Here is a 21,626-nt window from a genome sequence, read left to right on the forward strand (position 1 = left end):
CTGCCTCGAGATCAAGTATATCTTTTCTTAAATAGGGAAACCAAAACTGTACGCAGTATTCCAGGTGTGGCCTCACCAGTACCTTGTATAACTGAAGCAAGACTTCCCTGCTTTTATACTCCATCCTCCTTGCAATAAAAGCCAAGATTCCATTGGCCTTCCCGATCACCTGCTGTACCTGCATACTAACCTTCCGTGTTTCATGCACCAGGACCCCCAGATCCCTTTGTACTGTAGCACTTTGCAGTTTCTCTCCATTTAGATAATAACTTGCTCTCTGATTTTTTTCTGCCAAAGTGCATAACCTCACACTTTCCAACATTATATTGCATCTGCCAAATTTCTGCCCACTCACTTAGCCTGTCTATGTCCTTTTGCAGGTTTTTTATGTCCTCCTCACTCACTGCTTTTCCTCCCATCTTTGTATCATCGCTAAACTTGGATATGTTGCACTCGGTCCCCTCCTCCAAATCGTTAATATAGATTGTAAAGAGTTGGGGTCCCAGCACTGACCCCTGCGGAACACCACTAGTTACTGATTGCCAACCTGAGAATGAACCATTTATCCCAACTCTCCATTTTCTGTTAGATAGCCAATCTTCCACCCATGCGAGTATATTACCCCCAATCCTGTGATTTTTAAAAAATCTTGTGCAGTAATCTTTTGTGTGGCACCCTGTCAAATGCCTTTTGGAAGTCCAAATACACCACATCCACTGGTTCCCCTTTATCCACCCTGTTATGTCCTCAAAGAATTCAAGCAAATTTGTCAAACATGACTTCCCCTTCATAAAACCATGCTGACTCTGTCCGATTAAATTATGCTTATCCAAATGTCCTGTTACTGCTTCCTTAATAATGGACTCCAACATTTTACGAACCACAGATGTTAGGCTAACTGGTCTATAGTTTCCAGCCTTTTGTCTACTTCCCTTTTTAAATAAGGGCGTTACATTAGCAGTTTTCCAATCTGCTGGGACCTTTCTTGAATCCAGGGAGTTCTGGAAAATTACCACTAATGCATCCGCAATCCCCACCGCCACTTCTCTCAAGACCCTAGGATATAAGCCATCAGGTCCAGGGGATTTATCCACCTTTAGTCCCATTATCTTACCGAGTACCACCTCCTTAGTGATTTTAATCGTGTTTAGCTCCTCCCCCCCCCCCCCCCCCCCCCCATAGCCCCCTGTTTGTCCAGTGTTGGGATATTTTTAATGTCCTCTACTGTAAAGACTGATACAAAATATTTGTTCAGCGTTTTTGCCATCTCCATGTTCCCCACCACTAATTTCCCGGTCTCGTCCTCTAAGGGACCAACATTCACTTTAGCCACCCTTTTTTTCTTTTTATATAACTGTAGAAACTCTTGCTATCTTTTTATATTTTTTGCTAGTTTACTTTCATAATCTATCTTCCCTTTCTTAATTAATCTATTAGTTATTCTTTGCTGGCTTTTAAATGCTTCCCAATCTTCTATCCTCCCACTAGATTTGGCTACTTTATATGCCCTTGTTTTCAGTCGGATACTATCCTTTATTACTTAGCCACGGATGGCTGTCTTTTCTTTTACGTCCCTTTTTCCTCACTGGAATATATTTTTCTTGAAAGTTGTGAAATATCTCATTGAATGTACACCACTGCTCATGTACCGTCAAACACTTTAATCTATTTTCCCAGTCCACTTTAGTCAACTCTGCTCTCATACCTTCATAGTCTCCTTTATTTAAGCTTAGTACGCTGGTTTGAGATCCAACTCTCTCACCCTCCAACTGAATTTGGAATTCAACCATGTTATGGTCACTCATTCCAAGGGGATCCTTTACTAGGACATTTTTTTATTAATCCTGTCTCATTACACAGGACCAGATCTAAGATTGCTTGCCCCCTGGTTGGTTCAGTAACATACTGCTCAAGGAACCCGTCCCTAATGCACTCTATGAACTCTTCCTCAAGGCTGCCCTGCCCAATTTGATTTGTCCAGTCAATATGAAAGTTAAAATCCCCCATGATTATAGCTGTTCCCTTATTACAAGCCCCAACTATTTCCTGATTTACACTCCGACCAACAGAGTTGCAACTGTTAGGAGGCCTACAGACTACGCCCACTATTGACTTTTTCCCCTTATTATTCCTTATCTCCACCCAAACTGTTTCACTATCCTGATCCTTTGACCCAGTATCATTTCTCACTATTGCAGTGATTCCATCCTTTATTAACATAGCCACCCCACCTCCCTTTCCTTTCTGTCTGTCCTTCCTAATTGTCAAATACCCCTGGATGTTTAGTTCCCAGTCATGGTCACCTTACAGCCATGTTTCTGTAATGGCCACCAGATCATACCCATGTGTAGTTATTTGTACCGTCAACTCATCTATTTTGTTACGAATGCTGCGTGCATTCAGATAAAGAACTTTTAAATATGTTTTGTGACAATTTATTCCTGCTTTTACCCCCTTTACTACTTTACCTTTACACATTCTGTCCCTTCCTGACACGCTCTGGTTTTTAATTCCCCCACTGCTACCTTGCTCTATTGCCTTCTCTGCTGACATTTTTATTTTTTGCTCTCTTGAAACCTCCCCCCCACTAATTAGTTTAAAGCCCTCTCTACAGCCCTAGTTATTTGATTCGCCTGGATTCTGGTCCCAGCACTGGCCAAGTGAAGCCCGTCCCAACAGAACAGCTCTCTTCTGTCCCAGTACTGGTGCCAGTGTCCCCAAAAGCAAAACCCATTTCTCCCACACCAGGCTTTGAGCCACGCATTTAACTCTCTGATTTTATTTACCCTAGCCAAATTTGCTCGTGGCTCAGGTAATAATCGAGATTATTACGCTAGTGGTTCTGTTTTTTAATTTGGCCCCTAGCTGCTCATACTCCCTCAGCAGAACCTCTTTCCTTGTCCTATCTCTGTCGTTGGTACCAACGTGGACCACGACAACTGGATCCTCCCCCTCCCACTCCAAGTTTCTCTCCAGCCCGGAGGAGATGTCCTTAACCCTGGCACCGGGCAGGCAACACAGCCTTCGGGACTCTCGCTCTCGGCTGCAAAGAACCCTATCTATCCCCCTAATGATACTATCCCCTACCACTACAACATTTCTTTTTACTCTCTTTCCCCCCCCCCCCCCCCCCCCCCCCCCCCCCCCCAAACTTGAATGGCCCCCTGTTCCACGGTGCTGTGGCCAGGATGCTCATCCTCCCTGCAGTCCCTGTTCCCATCCTCACAGGGAGTAAGAGCCTCGAACCAGCAAGGGCTGCGGCTCCTCCAACACTACCTCCTGGATCCCCGTACCTGCCTCACTCATAGTCACACCCTCCTGTCCCTGACCACGGACTACATCTGAATTAGTTAATCTAATTGGTGTGACTACTTCCTGGAACACAGAGTCCAGGTAACTTTCCCCCTCCCTGATGTGTCGCAGTGTTTGAAGCTCGGACTCCAGCTCATCAACATGGAGCCGGAGTTCCTCGAGCAGCCAACACTTATTGCAAATGTGATCACCGTGAGCATCAATGGTGTCCACCAGCTCCCACATATTGCAGCAGAAACACATCACCTGCTCTCCCATTCTATGTAATTAATTAAATTTATTAATATTATTTTTAAATGATATATTTAAGGGCCCTGGTTTACAAACTGTCCCGCTACACCACAGAGGCCTTAAAAACTATAAACCACAGTTAGTTTTTTAAAAAGAGAGAAATACTCCCAACCAATCACTTACCTGCTTTGTGGTGACGTCACACCTCGATTACTTTTTACTTCTCTCCCTTGGAGATTGGTAAGCCTACCCGCGCCTCGGGCTTACCTTATATAGGTCGCTGCCGCTCGGACTCCTCCCGCCGCCGCTCAAAGCATCATTGTTGACAAGTGCCACTCCTGCAAGAATAGTTGCTTTTAAAGTCCCAGCTCATAGATTCTTCCTTGGATGGTTTATTGTTGGATGCATTCCCACTGATAAATGTTATTTTGCAAATTGCAAAGCACTTTCCGTTGTATTATTAATCTTGAGCTCTTACCCCATAGGCACATTTGGCACCACTGATTATCTTCATCTTTGTATAAAGCTGTTGAGCATTTACATGCAAAGAAGCCCCTTTGGGAAACTGGTTGAAGAAATGCGATGTGTTGCACATCACCAGATTGTAAAATGCCAAGCAGGAAGTAAGGGGTGGCCTACTCTGAAGGTAATCGGCGACTTGCCTCTTGGGCATAACGGATTTCCTTCTGGAGGTGGAAGAGATTTGAAGCCATGATATGTAATAATGCAAGCACAGTACCAAATGCCTCGTCAAGTTTATGATTCAACGTAACCCATTCACTAGTTAATTTCCTTCTTGAATTTCAGGTAGTTTATTGTAGACTTGGTCTTTCTAAAATACCAGACAAAGTTCTGCCACTGATGCAGCAATGCCCTTTCTTGACCTGGTTTCAGCACTTGGGACGTTGCAGATACCAATGCTGATGTTTCATTCAAAAAATCCTGGTGTATTATATATTCAATGCATATAGATTTTTGACATTGCTTTCAATAAAGCCATGCAACAATAAGTGAAAGTTGATGGTGTCCGGATACTACTTCAAACTAAACAGTGACAGAAGAGTAAGGGGCAGAGTTTCAAATTTGTAAAAGGTAAATTTAGGACTGATGCTGGGATATTCTTCGGAGAGATCAATAAATTGAATGGACTTCCATGTATGGTAATAGAGGTTAAAAGCAGTTGGATGTTGTGATAGGGGGACTATTGTGATGAGAGAAGATTGCAGGGTGAATTACCTTTTCTTATTTGCACCGATTTTGTGACGAATACTTTACAGCTAGAACTTGATATTCAGCTCTCACAGCAGACACAGTGACCACTGCAGACTTCCAAATGCTTATTGCTACTGAATACAAGCAGATTTTATTGCATCACTTTTTTGGAAATTAAGACTTCTGTCATGCACTAGCTTTATATAAATCTAGACACTTAATTCAATTACCAGCCGTGAGTTACAGAATGGGTGGGCCGTGAATTGACAGTTCATAACAAAATAACGAAAGCCTGGTTTACTAAAGTTATCGTGCATTATTGCCTTGGGATAGAAATTACTTTTAGGTGGTCATGTGGATTTTTTTTACTCAACTTTCAGCAAATTGGCCCTTTTTAGATAGGTTTAAATTGAAATCAGCCAACCTCAATTTGTTTGGCACTACAGTACTAACATTATAGTCCTAAAGTACATAGAGGACAAAGGAATGAGTCAAATGAGATTTACCCCCGATCTTTAAATTTAGTTTTCCCCTCGCACATGGTTTTCTCCTACCACCTTTCTCCGCTTGCAAACTTGGGCAATTTTTCTTTTGACCGTTTCCTTCCTACGCAGTACACTGCACAGAAGACTGCTTTTGTCAAACCAGAATTAGTGTTTGAAGCAGAGACCATTTCAACATTTAAGAATAGGTGGTTGAAGCACAGTGTGGTCTGTCACATTGAGACAATAATTTTGTCATAATTGAGTCTGATGCTAGATTATGATGAGAAGGAACCCTGGCTTGCCCCAGCCCTGGGACTTTGGCAGGTACTCAAGATGGGAAAAAGGAAGGCAATTTTACCATCTGAATTCATCCATCCAGAAACAACAAAAACCACTATTTATTTAGATAGCACGTAACATAGAATAATGTACCAAGATGCTCCACAGTGGCGTAATCAGATAAAAAAATTGATGTCTAGCCAAAGGAGGAGTGACCAAAAGCTTAGCAAAAGAAATGGGTTTTAAAGGAGGGAAGGGAGGCGGAGAGGTGATGGGCTTTAGTGTGGAAATTCCAGAACTTGGGGTCTAGGTGGCTGAAGACACACAGTGAAGTGTGGGAAATACAGGATGAGACAGTCGAAGGAACGGAGAGTTCTGGGCAATGTTCCCCGCGCAGTGCTCTGCAGGTCCCGCGCAGCTGGTGAGCCGGCTTTTAAATAGAAAAACTGCGCATGTGTGGAATTTTGAATGGTCTGTGCAGCATGTTACTGTAGCCACACGGGCCAAAATAAATTAGAGGGAACATTGGTTCTGGGGTGGGGGGGAGGCATTTGTTTTGGAGCTGGAGGAGGTTAGCGATATGGAGGGACAAGGAATGAAAGGATTTAAAAAATAGCATGAGAATTTTAAATTGGAGACTTTGGTGTATTGGGAGGCCATTGTCGGTCAGCAAGGACAGGGGTGATGGTTGAGTTGGGATATGGTGAGAGTTAGGTTCTGGGCAGCAGATTTTTAGTTGAGCTGAAGTGTACAGAACATGGAAGATGGGAGGTCAGCCAGAAGAGCATTGAAATCGTGAAGTCTCGATGACAAATGCATTGAGAGTTTCAGAAGCATATAGCTTGAGGCAGGTGATTTACAGAGATGGAAGGATATGGGGTCAGAAGCGCAGCTTGAGGTTAAATAGGATGCGGAGGTTGAGAACAGTTTAATTCAATCTGAGACAGTGGTCGGGGAGGGGCATGGATATGGAGTTTGTGGTGGGGGCCAAAGACGATGGCATCACTCTTCTCATGGTTTAAGTGAAATTCAAGCTCTCTCAAAATCGGATGCTGGACAAGAAGTCTGACAACATGGGACAGTGAAGAGGTTGAGAAGCGGTAGAGCTAGATGATCTTAGCTTGTATGTAGAACCCGACCTTGTATTCAGATGATGTTGCCAAGGGGCAGCATGAAGATGAGGAAGAGGATAGGTCTGTAGGTGAGCCCAGAGGTAACCATGCAGGGGTGAGAAGAGAAGCTGTTACTGCAGATGCTCTGGCTATGATTGGGCAGGTAAGAGTGGAACAAAGCAAGGGCAGCCCCACTGAGCTGGAGAACGGAGGAGAGGCATTGAGGAGGATAGTTTTTTTTGACTGTTTCAAAAGGCTGCAGAGAGGTCGATGTGGATAGGAGGAACAATTCACCACAGCCAGAGGATGTCATTTGTGATTTTAATCAGGGCTGTTTCAGTGCTGTGGTACAGATGGAAACTTGATTGGGAAAAACCCCAACCCCCTTCTCCAATATAACTAATGGGTAGATATTTTGCATTTTTAACTTTTGAATTTGGCTATAGACACTGCAGTTCCTGGAGCTGCTCTGTGTGCCAAGCTCTGCAGTAGCACCTACTGTGAGATTCAAATATGATGAAAGGTAGAATTATTTCACTTGATACTTAAGGAACCAGAAATAGGAACTTGCATTTAGGTAGCACATTTCACATTTTTAGGATACTCCAAAGCACTTATCAGCAAATGTATTGGTTTTGAAGTACAGTCACTTGTTTTGTAGGCAGGCATAGCAGCCAATTTGAGCACAGCAAGGTCCTACAAACAGCAGAGACGAATGATAAGATTATCTGTTGGTTGAAATGAACGTTGGCCATGAGAGCTCCCTTGCTTTTCACAGTGTCACGGGATCTTTTACATACACTTGAATAGACAGATGGGACCTTGGTTTAGCATCTCATCCAAAAGACAGCACCTCTGACAATTGTAGCGCTCCCTCAATACTGCACTGAAGTGTCAGCCTAGATTATGTGCTCAAGTCCTGCGGTGGAACTTGAAACCACGTCCTAGGGGCTGTCGGCTTCTTGCAGCTCAAGCTGGATGATCTTTCCATTCCCGGACAAAAGTCACTGGGGTGTTGAAAATTATGCGGTCTCCCATTCTGGTAACCTTGACCACAGTCTAAAGGAGCTGTGAAAAATGTGCCTGCTGCTGACATTGTTGTAGCTAGCTTTGACTGGTATCCATAGTGCAGAGCTGGAGTGCATATACTGCTACTAGAGCCACCAACCTAGAATTTAAACTGCTCCAAAGGCACAGTCCTGCAAAAAAATCAATGAGTAGATAACCAAAGACTCACCTCTGAAACGTTTTAGGAACTTTCATTTAATCTCCTCGGCCATGCAAGATCCTTCTTTGCCTGTAGTTTAGTCTCGTTCCATCAGCTCTTTAGGCTCTAATGAAAAGTACCAAACCATCCACTCCAAGTTACTTAAAGCAGTTGACTTTTTTGGGCTTTGATGAAGCAGAGGAAAACTTTACTTTTTAGAGAGGAGCCCATGGAGCTTAATACTAGGTCCCACTTACTGTGTTATCGTGCCTTCAAGTTGTGTATTTATATCAGAGAAGCTTCAAGATGTGACTGTATACGTGATATATTGATTCGCCTCCTTCAGTTTTCCCATGTTTTTATCTCCCACCATTAATATTGGCATCAATAAAATGATCTTCCAATAATTTAACTTAACTCTATACTAGAGAAAGCCCTTTTCACTTAAACTATTGCAGATTCTTCAATGATATTCCATATGTGGACACCATACAGTAAATTGTCCCATCTGTCATACAGCCCCTGTATTTGCAACAAAAACAAATGGATCATTGAGGGAAGATGATGCCTAGCCCAGATATGTGCCATATGAAGATAGATTTACCAAAACCACTTGGTTAAGCTTATTCATGAGCAAGTGGTGGAAATTTTGGTAGTGGCCCAAGCCCCAATAACATCTGGACAACTCCCTTGTTCACATGCATGATATATTAGAGAGTAAAAATTATTGGAATAATCAGCAATTGATGCTTTTAATAGACTAGTGCAGTGTTCTTGCTAAGGACTTAACTTCCCATAAACCTTCAGGCAAAATCCTTTTAAGGGAAATGTCATGTTTTGGGGACCAATTTGAATAGGATTGCAGAATTTCAAGTAAAACACTCCCCAGTACTGCATGAAAACAGTATTTAAAAATATTTTTCCTAGAATGTGGGCAACACTCAAAGCAGTATTTATTGCCCATTTCTCAGGGATTCATGTGTGGGCCAGACTGGGTAGGGTGGCAGGTTCCCTTCCCTAAAGACAATTGATTGCATTTTTACAACAATTTGTGTTTTTTTTCTCTGCTCACCTACAAATTACCCAATTTAATGAATTCCATTTCACACCTTGCTATGGTTGATTTGAACTCATGGCATCTGGGTTTCTAGTTCAGTGCCATAGGCTACTGCACCCTGAGAGATTAGTGACTGTCGACCTGTAAATCAGTATTTTAGGAATCTTAAAGATTCAAGAAGTAACCTTATCAGCACAAAGCTCCCCCAATCGGCCTCATGTCAGCGTCCAAACTGTTCACCTTCAGTAAATGGCTGTCAGTAATTGCAACCTTTCTCTGATTCTGGCAGCTCCCTAATCCAGGGATTAGTCTTGCCCCATGGCAACATTGCAAATTTAGGAAGGTGGCCAGAGATCCTTTTGCAGCAGAAACTTTATACTTGGGTAAAGAGTGAGGCAAGAATGATCATCAGGTCTCAAAAGAAAGTGCTACTGTCTTTTAATGCCCCAGCAGTGACGAGCACTTCCTCAGTGGCATTTTACAGACAAGTGGGACTTTTACTGGGTTAGAGAGTCACTTTTGAACATTATTGTCTACCTTCAATAGGTGCCCCTGAGATTCATGGAGGAGCTTTTTCCTTGAAGGTGGAAACTTAAAACTGTTCCTAGGCCATTAGAGAAGGTTTTAGTAGATTGTGTACTTTCTGAGCCTGCTGTTTGGACAGAGCGATGTTTGACTCCTCTCAAACAGAAGGATCTTGAACAACTTTATCCTGAAGGAATTGTTGAAGATGGTAACGTTCATACAATTAATTTTGTCATTAAGCGCTGGACATTGAATACTGATCGTGGAATTTGATGTTGGGATTCAGGAATCTCCAAGTAATTGAAACTTAATCTAAAGGGACTAACTACCAGTAAAAAGTTTGTTATAGTTGTACTATGGCCACATCCTGGGCCAAAGGACCTCCATGCTATCTGCAAACCAGCTACATTGTATAAATTATGTGCTCTACAGTTTTGCTGTCTTCATTTGACAGCTGGAATGATGAACACTTTGGCACTGACATGCCTAGTTTAGTTTTAATAGAGCTGCAGAGGTTTCTACTTTTGCATAATCTATTTATTAAATGTATACAAGTTCATATAGCCATCAATGATGAAGCATAACACTATATCGAAGGTGTAAGGCAATACAGGCTTATAAAAACTAACGGGTGAACTTCACAATTGCAACGTTAATGCTTTAACCATAACGGGGCAGCACGGTGGCATAGTGGTTAGCACTGTTGCCTCACAGCACCAGGGACCCGGGTTCAAATCCGGCCTCGGGTGACTGTCTGTGTGGAGTTTGCACATTCTCCCCGTGTTTGCGTGGGTTTTCTCCGGGTGCTCCGGTTTCCTCCCACAGTCCAAAGATGTGCAGGTTAGGTTGATTGGCCATGATAAAAAATTGACCCTTAGTGTTAGGGGGGGATTAAATACGGGGATAGGGCTTGGGTGGGATGGCTGTCTGTGTAGGGACCGGGTGCTAGGGTTTGGATGATCAGCCATGATCTCGTTGAATGGCGGAGCAGGCTCGAAGGGCCGAATGGCCTACTCCTGCTCCTATCTTCTATGTTTCTATAACACCCACCATGGATTATGGACCCTGTGGCTACAATTTTAATTGTATTTGCTGATTATAATTGTAGTGCCCATTTTATACCACTAGAGAGCAGCACAGTACTTTCTAGTACAGGTCCACAATCCCTTATCCGCAATTCCAAAATTCAAAGCTCTGAAAACCGAAAGTTTTTTCGTGGAGCGTCACTCAGTGGGAAGATACTTAAACGGATAGGAAAATGGTTCAGATTTCTTGTGCTTTAAAAAAAAAACTGACCCTTAAATGTTCACAATACTTGTTGTATTCATACTTTGTATAAATTGTTGCACTGAAATATTGTATATTTTGTTCGATGTGGCTTGTTTCTTTCAATGCGCGGTATTTCCAGTGTAAAAGCTTGAGCAGCTTGCACGGGAGTTTGCAGATTACTGCGTGGCCGTGTGCAACTTTGAGGAAACATTGCTGTTAACTCTTTCTTTATAGTAATCTGGTTACCTAGCCAGGTTTGCATCCATCACTAGTGGTGTAGTTGTAGGGTAAACCCAACGGCTGCCTCTTGTCCATTTATAAGCATCATCCGTTCTGAAATCCGAAAAATTCCAAATTCCGAAACACATCTGGCCCCAAGGGTTTCGGATAAGGGATAGTGCACCTGTACAACCACTACTCGTTACATTTCTATAGTGCTCTTAATATAGAAAGAGACATCTTAAAGTTCTTTACAAGATGGTGGCTAGTGAGTGGATACTGTCTGGAGGAATGGAAGGGAGTCAGTAGTAATCAAAAGCACAGTTGAAGAGAATGGACTTGGAGGGAGGTGTCCAGTTGGAGATGTGGAAGGAAGAAATTTAAGAGGGTGGGTGCAACATGGTTGAGGAAGTGGCAATCTATGCAAGAACAGAAGCAGGAAATAAGAACTGAACTAGAGGGTGCATGTTAGAGGTATCGGCTAGAAAAGGTCACCTGGGGTGAGGATGTAAACCGTAGTTGATTCTCTGGGAAGCCTGTGGAATTTGAAGCTAGATACTGTAGATGTTGGCCTCAGTGCAAGGTTTGGGCTGGACCACTCTGAGCGACTTGTAGTTTATGGATGGTGAAATAGATTAGTATTTTGATGGCACAAGTGGGGCTGGAGTCGGTGAAGATCAAAGAAAGGTCTTTTTGACTGGATTTGGGGGAGTAAGCTGAGTTCAGGGTTGTGTGTCATTCAAGGTTCTGTGTCTCTGGGTTCAGATGGCTGCCAGGGGGATTGATGAAGCTGAGGCTTGAGGACTTCAGGTGTTTGCCGCAGCTGAAGATTTGGTTTTGCTGATATGCTGAAGGAAGTTATGATTTATTGAAGTCTTTAATATCTGGTAGATAGTTGGAGACAATTGCAATAGACAAGGGGTCAAGAAAGGAGCTGGTGAGGTAGAGGTGGGTTTCATTAGCATTCGTAATTTTGGATAGCTATGCCAATGGGTAGCATATAAATGATGGTGAGGGTCAAGCGTGGAACCTTGGGGTACATCAGAGGTGTCTGCAGTCACGAGAGGCAAAACCTTTTGAGATGTATTGTCTATGGTATAGCAAATAGAGAGCAGTACCACATATTGTAGATACTTGAGGGGTATGGTGAGCTGATGTCAGTGGAGAGGTTGGATGGTGAGGAACAATAAGAGATGGTTGCAGTCTCGTAGGATGGTGTTGACTTTGATCAGTACCGTGGGAATGACGGAAACTAGATTCGAGGGTTTGAAGAAAGAATGATGGAAGAGTTGTTGTAAAGCAATGACATGTTCCAGAACTTTAAAAAGAAGGGGAAGGTTGAAGATGGGGCAGTAGTTGGTGACAGTGGGGGCTGGGGGAAACATTTTATGTAGCAGAGGAATGAAAACTGAAATTTGAAAAGATGCAGCAACCAATGTCCCCTGTAAGCTGCACTGCCTCCTGTGCGGCCTGCCTCCCCCAATGCGTGGCCCATTCAAATTTTTGCTCATGCGCAGTATCTACAATGGAAAAGACAGGAGCGGCCTGCGCGGGACCTTGCAGGTGACTGCGTGGTCACGCACCTTAGTGGGGACATGGTAGAGACTGAGCTAGAGGGCAAGAACAGTACTTTAAATGCCATACCAAGCAGACTTCTATTGCTTTATGCTAGAATATTGTATATAAACTTTGCTACTTGTTTAGGATAAGATAAATCCCTTTTTTTTCATGCCATGCAGCCCAGTGCAAGGCAAACCAGGTACTGAGTTGCTTTAGCAGAGACAACTACAGATCAAGAGAAGTTATATTAGCCACTGTTTAGACTCCATCTAGAATGATGTACAGTAAAAGTCACAGTACTGGGACTCAGGGCTGTTCAATTAATGAAGAAAGGATTGGTCTTGTTCTTGTTGCCAAGGAGCAGACATCAAGGTAATCCAATAGAAATGTTCAAAAATTATGAAAGGGATTGATGGTGATCCAAATTGTTTTTACTTTTAAAAAGTTCAAAAACTAAGACATTAAAAATTAAATGAATAAGGAGTTCAGGCAGATTTGGTTTACCCAATGAGTAATAAACATGTGGAATAAGTTAGTCGGAAAAGTAGCTGAACCACATGGTATGAATGGTTTGAGATCATTTGATGAATTTCTGGAGCTCGAGGTGGTAGAGAGAGACCAGAGGAAGCTGGAATTGATGCTCCAAAAAGAGACCGGCTTGTTGGGGCAAACTGCATTTTTCTGTCTCTGAAATCTTCTGTGCGCAAGCAATATTTTTGAAAAATGATAATGTCCGTACACTGAATTTGATTTGCTGTAGCTGATCTGTTCATTACAAGTAGCAGAATATGGCTGGTATGCATAGTCTGCTGCATTGCAGGTTGTAAAAGCGGTTGCTCTTTGTCTTTGCAGGTTGAAGAGATGGTGCAAAATCACATGCAGTACTCTCTCCAGGATGTAGGTGGTGATGCTAATTGGCAGTTGGTGGTAGAAGAGGGAGAAATGAAGGTAAGGCTTTTTTGCATTTGCCTGAAGTATTTAAAACTCAGCCAATTTCTCTTGTAGGTAGAATTTTTTTCTCAACTTGTGTTTTTGATCAAGGTAAGATCCACCCCTTACCTTCAATAGGTATGTAGTTGAGACTAATACCTATTTGTGAGCATAGCTACCATTTAAAGCCCATAGCTGAAGATTAACCTAATCAACCATAGTCCTCCATTTTGTGCAGGTCTACAGGAGAGAAGTAGAAGAGAATGGGATTGTCTTGGATCCTCTCAAAGCAACACATTCTGTCAAAGGAGTTACAGGACATGAAGTATGCCATTACTTCTGGAATGTTGATGTTCGCAATGATTGGGAAAGTAAGAATATTTCAGATTAATTTCAAATTAGTTTATTAAAGTTATCTCAATATTTTGAGAACTTATGGATAGATCAGTAGCAGATATATAGTTTCTGACAGTAACAGCAGCACTTGTAAAGGTGCCATATTTGTTTAGGATATAATCGTGTAGTGTAAGGCCCATAGGCTGAATGTGGCCTGCCTATTTCTTTTAATGCCAGTTAATACTGGCAACGTATTGACTTGTTGAACATTCCAAAATGATGAGTCCTGCCTAGCTGTGCAGGCACTTCCTCTTTTGAGACTGAGAGCCGTGTTCAAGGTACAGATGTGCTTTTAGCCACTTGACTAGAAGTGAACTCGGTGGAATGCAGGAACGATGATTCATGGCCACAGAGCACGGCTTACTTGTGTAAAACTGCAATCCATTTCCTTAGTATATTGGACCACAGTTTGCTCTCAAAATAACATTGAGGCTAATGGCATTCGCTGTTATTTAAGCGTAAATGGTACAGCAACTTCAGACAAGGAGCAGATGTGCAGTTAAGCTCAAAATAGGCAGCAGTTGCTGTCCGAGTTGCACCACTCCATTAGCTTTACGAAAACGGTATTTCGATGTCTGCCTCGCCATTGAAATGCATTGAATGGCGCGAAGTTGCTGTATTGGCGCAGTAGATATGAACTAAACTCCGCACAGTAAGTCAAGTCTGGTCCATTCCAGTCTAAGTACCCTTTTAATGACATGATCAGTGTTAATTACTGCCAAACAACAGTTCTGGCACTGAAAATGAATTATTAAGTGTTGTGTCTCATTCTTCCGGGTATTAATTGCTGTTGGATTTTTTTTTTAATGTAAAATTTTAAATGTGAATTTTTTACACTTCCTTTCTGTCTTTTTTTTTCTCTCTATCCAATCTTTCTTTCCCCCTCTTTTTCTGTACCTGATTTGACATTGAATTCACCCACTCTAATTTACACTTGCTTCTCAGTCCTTGCGCTGTTAATTTCACAGTCCTTCAGTCTGATTGGTTAAGGAGATGCACAGTTGCTTGCCCTGTTCACTCGGGTTTCAGATGCCTGGTTTCCCTCGCTACGCTGTTATCAGCTTGCGCTTTCAGCAACCTGCCTCGCAAAATCTTTTAGAACCTAAACATGCAAGGGCAAGTCTAACTAAGGGCAGACACCATTAGAAACCCCGCTACAGCAAAATCTGGTCTATTATCTCTGATCCTTCAGGTCTACCTGGCCTTTCCGGCCTCAGACTTGCATTTCTCTAATGCCGTATCATATTTTTGTATGCAGTGAATTACTCTGAAGACAGTTTTTGGTTGAGGGAAGAATGTTGGCCAAGGCCTGTAAACTCCCTGCTGTTATTCAAATGTAGCTAACACCCACCTGAACTACTGAAACAGGCAGATGGGGCCCTCTCTATCATCTCACCCGAGGGGCGGCACCTCCGGCAGTACTGCGAAAAAATGTCAACCTGAATTATCTTGTTCAATTCTTGGAAATCAGGCCTGCCCCATTGCTCTGCTAAGATGTGGCCATGCATCTTGTCCCAGACTACGCCTTTAGCCAACTGAGGAGTTTCCCATCCCCCGTAGAGTGATGGCTGGATAGGAACTAATTAGAGTAGGATTGTGTTTTAGATTGAAATATTGACACTTTGTTGGTGCAAATAATTTTAACTTCATATAATCAATGTTTATAACTTGCATTTTATTAGTATTGTGTGCTTCATGATCCCAGCAAGCTATTTTTTCTCATCAAAAATTGTGAATATGCTTTAATAACCTGAACAAGAACTTGCATGTGTCTAAATTAACTAGAATTTGCAACTTGTCTAAATTATTGCAGTTTCTGTGGTTCCAGATTCAAGAGTATGAACATTTGATTTTTATTTTTTGCTTGACCAAGTGTGGGTCTTTTGAAACAAATGTGTATGTTAACCTTTATGATGTGTTCATCTTGTCAAATTGTTTAGCACATGCACTCGAGCTAGGGCGTTTCTTTAAACAAAAGAAGCAAAAATAAAATAAGTACAGATTTTAACAAATCAAATAAAATTGGAAAAACAACCAAAATGAACTAAAACTCTAATGTAGAACGCAATATAAAATTGTAGAGCAAGCGTATTACGTCGCATAAAAGTTTGAATCACGTGTTATCTGCTGTTGAAATACCAAAAATGCTGCATTCTGGGCAGTATTTTCCTTTGCTCAGAGTTCTGTACACCAGTCGCTAACGTCTTGCTTTTCCACAGGAGTAAGGGGTCCCCACCCCAATCTTGCAGCTTTATCTAATTTCAGAAGCAGCTGTTGATTTTACTTTTATTTAAACCTGTACCTATATTTACAATCAACATCTTATTATCTTGCAATCTTATTTTCCATGTTCTAAGTATCCATTCATTTATATGTAGTGAATGTATCCATTTATACTCCACAGCAACCATTGAAAACTTTCATGTGGTAGAAATTCTATCAGATAATGCAATTATCATCTACCAGACACACAAGGTATGTACTCTGTTTTTTAGATAGTAAAACATTACAGATGGCGACTTGATGTAGTGCAGGAGTGTCCCAAGTTTCTGGGCTGTTCCCTGTGGGCCAGATATATTAAATCAGTGTGCCATTAAATGGGGTTATGTTTGTAACCGCTAGAACAGAGGCTTAAGACTAGCTGCCAGTCCACTCTCCCTTACCATGGCATGCAGATCGCTCAAATTTTGACTTGATTAGTAGGTCAGGTTTGCTTTATAATCCATGTGTTTGGGTTAGGAGGTAAGCGTATTGTTCCATTCTTGAGATCTTCCAGTTTGGCTAACCAATAACTCATCATGATCTTTCAGTTGCAAATTGTGCTTCTGCCTTGCAATGAAAACCAGAATAGTGGCTCTGTTTTCACCAGGAAAAGTGGCACTTACCTGATATTCTGTTAATTGTCTTGAGACTTCATTGGAAATCAGTTTTGTTGGTACTTTCATGTCTGATGTATCAAATTTTCATAATGGTTTGTGAATGTTACTGTTGATTCTTTCTGTCTGGAAGACTCTTCCTCAAAGAACTGATGGATTTATGTGCACTGGCTGAATTGACCTTGAGAATAAAATTGTCATATGGTGCACATGCCACCCACACAAATCCTTCCAGGAAATAATCTGTTATCCATGAATGGTAAGTTGTTTTTAAAGGGGAGAGAGGTGGCAAGTTGTATGTGCTGCATATGTGGCAGTCCCTGGGGAGTTAGTACAATCCGCATCATTCCTTTCTCTGCTTAAAAGGCAGAACCCCAACAAAACTTCTTAACATATAAATGCTGTGTCCATCTATAGTTACTTTTAAATTTCTCAAGTTATTTTTTCTGTGGTTATCTTAGCTGAACCTTTTGAGATAAACTATAGAGTGACATGTGTAGCCAGTTCACTGTGATACTCTGCCCAGAGAATAAATGATCTAGTAGTAATATTTAAAGCTGAAAGCTTCATCATCTTCAAAAAAGAGTTATTAAAACAATAAATATGTGGGTCGGCAGTGGTTCAAATTGTAAGTAGTTCCCAAAATCAGAACACCCCTTTTATATGTAGCTGTATGTATTTCAACAGACCACAGGCACAAAAGATGCATACTGAACACATTTGATACTGTACCCAACAAACTATCATGCTGGAATTAGAATACAAAATGGTGTCTTTGGAAAGGGTAGCAATCCTCTCTAGTTAGAAGCATGAATAATGGGTCATATTCAGTGAGACGATTAGAAAAGTCAGTAACAGTATTCATTTTCATTTAGGTGATTTTCAAATGTGAAATTATGTCAGTTGCATTATATTGGGGACTTGATAGCTTGCTGTTGCTTAGCCAGATTTTTTCCTGTTTTTCAGAGAGTTTGGCCGGCTTCTCAGAGAGATGTGCTTTATTTGTCTGCAATTCGAAAAGTTCCAGCTACAAATGAGAATGATCCAGATACATGGCTTGTCTGCAATTTTTCTGTGGAGCACGATAATGCTCCTGTAAGTGTCTGTCTCCATAAAGATTTTAATGACAAAATATACTGAGCTACTTGTAGGTAATGGAGCTGAAGGGTAACTGAGCACATAGAGAAACATTGCATTGCACAATTTTATTTTCGTGTTAAAATGGACAAATACTGGAATTCACTTGGGCTATTGTGTAAAGATTTGTTCACTGAAGTAATTGCTAATAGTTCTATTTTGTACCTTTTGCACTAACTTATTGCTGTGCAAGTTCAAAATGGTCATGTGTTTCTACACCTATTTAACAGCAGAATAACAGATGTGTGCGTGCCAAAATAAACATTGCCATGATCTGCCAGACACTAGTAAGCCCTCCAGAAGGGAACCAGGCAATCAGCAGGGACAACATCCTATGCAAGATCACATATGTAGCCAATGGTAAGTTTCAGTCTCCACATTCTGCTGAGTTTATAATCAAGTGTACTGCTGCAAGGAGTTGCTCCTTCCTGCTCCAAGATGCGGTGAAGGAAGTCAGATGGGAATTTCTCAAAGACCACTCGAGTGCCTCCTGGTGGGTGGCTAACAGCACCTTCAGTATTCTGGGCGTATCCTCTAAATTCAGGAGATGTGTGGTTAGGTGAAGCAACATTAGGAACAGGAGTCGGCCATTCAGCCCTCGAGCCTGTACTGCCATTCTGTTAGATCATGGCTGATATGTACCTCAATTCCATTTACCTGCCTTTGCCCCATATCCCTTGATACCCTTATCCAATAAAAATCCTGCATATTTCAAATGACCCACATTCACAGCCTTTTGGATGAGAGTGCCAGATTTCTACTACCCTTATGATTTAAAAAAAAAAAAAATGTACTTCTGATTTCACTCCTAAATGGCCTACCTCTAATTTTAAGATTATGCCTTGTGTTCTGGATTCCCCCAACAGAGAAAGTAGATTCTCTGTACCTACTCTATTGAATCCCTTTATCATTTTAGACTCCTCAATTGGATTGCCCCTCAACTTTCTTAACTCAAGAGAATACAACCAATTTTATGGAACCTGTCCTCATAATTGAGCCCTTTAAGCTCCAGTATGATTCTGGTGAATCTGCAATGTACCTCCTCACCCCAGCTACAGCCAATATATATTTCCTGAGCTGCTGTGCCCAGAATTGCACACCTTACTCCAGATGAGTTGTGAGCAAGGCTCAGTACAACTGAACTATCATTCTATCACTTTTGCATTCTAGCCTTCTTCAGATAAAGGCCAAGATTTCAGGAGCCATTTTTGATCACTTTTTGTACCTGTGCACTAGCTTTTAGTGATATGTGTACATGGACACCTAAATCCCCTTTACTCCTCTACAGTCACAAGTCTCTCACCATTTAGAAAATATTTTGGTTTGTCTTTATCGGATCCAAAGTGAATGACCTCACACTTCCCACATTGCTCTCCGTGTGTCACTTTTTTGTCCACTTACTTAGTCTGTCTATGTTACTTTGTAACTTCCTGCTCCCATCTACACAACTTACCGTGTCTCCGAACTTAGTGTAATCTGCAAACTTGGATGCGTAGCTCTCGGTTCCTTCACCAAGTCATTATATGGTGAAAAGCTGAGACATCAGTACAGATTCCTGAGGAACACTGTTTGTCACATCCCACCAATCAGAGAGCAAACCTTTTATCCCTACTGTGTCACCTACCTCCCAACCAATTACCAACCCATATCACAAGTTAATCTCTAATTACATATGCTCTACACAACATTCATAAACATTCCCCTATCCGCCATACTTGTGACCACTTCAAAAAAAAATAAATAAATAAATAACTAGATTAGTCTGTGGTTGGTAGTATGTAGTTTGGTCTGTAGTTACCTGGTTTCTCCCTTCTTAAATAATGGAGTGACAATTTGCAATTCTCTAATCCAAACCTAGAGAGCTCTGTGGTAACAGAGAAACTAAGCGCTCGGGTTCACTGCAGGGCATAAATGGGATCCTTGGCTGTTAGGTGATTCCTCTGCTGGCACGATCAATTTAGATTGCTAAAAATCAGTTGGGAAGCAATTCTGCTATTAGCTGCAGGGTTTTCACATGAGCCTCAGAGTTGTCAACTATTGAGGCAATTTTTATGCCTTGCAGTGACATACTTTGGTCAAAGTGGCACAGCCACTTCTCAAGGAGCTTGTCCAATCCATTTTTTTTTTTTTCTTCGATTCACCACCTACCGTTATGTTTTGGGAAGAGAGCACACACTCTGCGGTGGGTGCGGGGGGGTGGCGGGGTTGAAGAAAGAGAAAGGGGGTTGAAAGGAGGGGACAGTTACAATTGGCTACTGTGTTGTAAAAGGTGCAAGCTCGAAGCCCTTGACTGAGGCTGGAGAGGCAGAACATCTTTGTGTATGGGGGGGTGGGGTCAAAGTTAAATCTGGGTTTTCTTCCAGGAAAATAAAATGTCCAAACAAATGGGGGCAGGGGGGAAATGTATATAATCTGCAGGATACAGGCCAGAGCTACAACACCACAAACATGAGGGACCAAATTTTGCTCTCTATCGGTGAGGCTAATGGCGCTCCTCATATTTATGCGTAAATTGTACAGCAACTTCAGGTGAGGAGCAGATGTACAGTTAAATGCCAATATCCAAAAGTTGCTGTCCGTCTTGCTCCGCTGTTAGCTTCGTGAAAACGGCATTTCGCTGTCTGCCTCACAATTGACACATATTGAATGGCGTGAAGTTGCTGTATTTACAAACTAAACTCGCCACAGAAGGTTAAGTCTTGTCATTACAGGTGTAAGTACCCATTTAATGATGTGGTAAGTGTTAATTACTGCCAATCAACTTTTTAGCGACTATTAGAAGTGTGGAGTCTCATTCCTTCAGATATTAATTGTTGGAGATTTTAAAAATGTGTTTTTTTACTTTTCCTTTCTCTCTTCTCACTCAATCCAATCTTTCATTCCCTCTATTTCTCTTTCTGTACCTGATTTGACATTGAAGTTACCCACTCTAATTTACACTTCTTTCTCTGTCCTTATGCTGTTAATTTCACAATCCCTCAATCTAATTGGTTAAGGAGATACACAGTTGCTTGCCCTGTTCACTCATGTCTCAGATACCCTGTTTCCCTCACTGTGACACTATCAGCTCGCATTTTCAGCAACTTGCCATGCAAAAAATTTTTAAAAACCTAAACATGCAAGGGCAAGTCTAACTTACGGCAGATGCAGTTAAATGCCCTGCTACAGCAAAATCTGGGCCGAGATATTTTTGGTATTCAAACTTACCAACTTTCTTTTGTAGTCCTCCAGCATTCTAACACAGTCTGTGACTGTAATTTGATGCTTAGCTCTTTTCCAATTGAAGAATTTTTCATTGAAAGCTAGCATTCTGCTTAGCTGCAGCTTGTAAAAAGGCCAGTTTTATTTGCATTAAAGATGCCATTGGCCTTATAACCAGATGAAAATTTCAGGATTTTTATTTTGCTCGCCAATTGTCACCACTTTCTGTAGGAATATTGCTTGCTTCCCCATGTATGGTGGACCTGGGCTTAAATATGTGGTGCTGCTTGAAGCAGCACACCCACAATGCAGAAACAGGGTTGCTTCCAAATTCTTTGAAGTCATTCATCTTTTTCAGCAAGATGAGATTGGAATGCCCAGGAAGATTAGCTGTTCTGGCCTGCTTGAACCAGGCTAAATTCAGGAAAGATGTCACTGGTTCTTTCTTTGTTCTTAGTAAATCCTGGAGGATGGGCACCAGCATCAGTACTTCGAGCAGTTGCAAAACGTGAATATCCCAAATTCCTCAAGCGTTTTACGTCTTATGTGCAGGAGAAAACTGCAGGCAAAGACATTCTATTCTAGTATCTAGAGGTATGCTATAACATTAACCAGTTA

At 41.7% G+C, this 21,626-nt stretch overlaps 1 protein-coding gene across 1 annotated transcript in view; it reads left to right on the forward strand.

Annotated features, from left to right (window-relative positions):
* LOC147124614 (ceramide transfer protein) overlaps window positions 1–21,626 on the forward strand; it is a 157,542-nt gene that overhangs the window by 131,255 nt on the left and 4,661 nt on the right. Inside the window, exons 13-18 of the mRNA XM_085982436.1 lie at window positions 13,321–13,416; window positions 13,637–13,769; window positions 16,199–16,269; window positions 17,637–17,765; window positions 18,038–18,167; window positions 21,466–21,602. Coding sequence (XP_085838562.1) covers window positions 13,321–13,416; window positions 13,637–13,769; window positions 16,199–16,269; window positions 17,637–17,765; window positions 18,038–18,167; window positions 21,466–21,593 — 687 coding nt within the window. The 3' untranslated portion in view covers window positions 21,594–21,602. The remainder of the gene's footprint in view (window positions 1–13,320; window positions 13,417–13,636; window positions 13,770–16,198; window positions 16,270–17,636; window positions 17,766–18,037; window positions 18,168–21,465; window positions 21,603–21,626) is intronic.

Source organism: Somniosus microcephalus, chromosome 1, assembly GCF_052327205.1.
Source record: "Somniosus microcephalus isolate GS21.2 chromosome 1, FLI_Smic_1.0, whole genome shotgun sequence".
Lineage (NCBI taxonomy): Eukaryota > Metazoa > Chordata > Chondrichthyes > Squaliformes > Somniosidae > Somniosus > Somniosus microcephalus.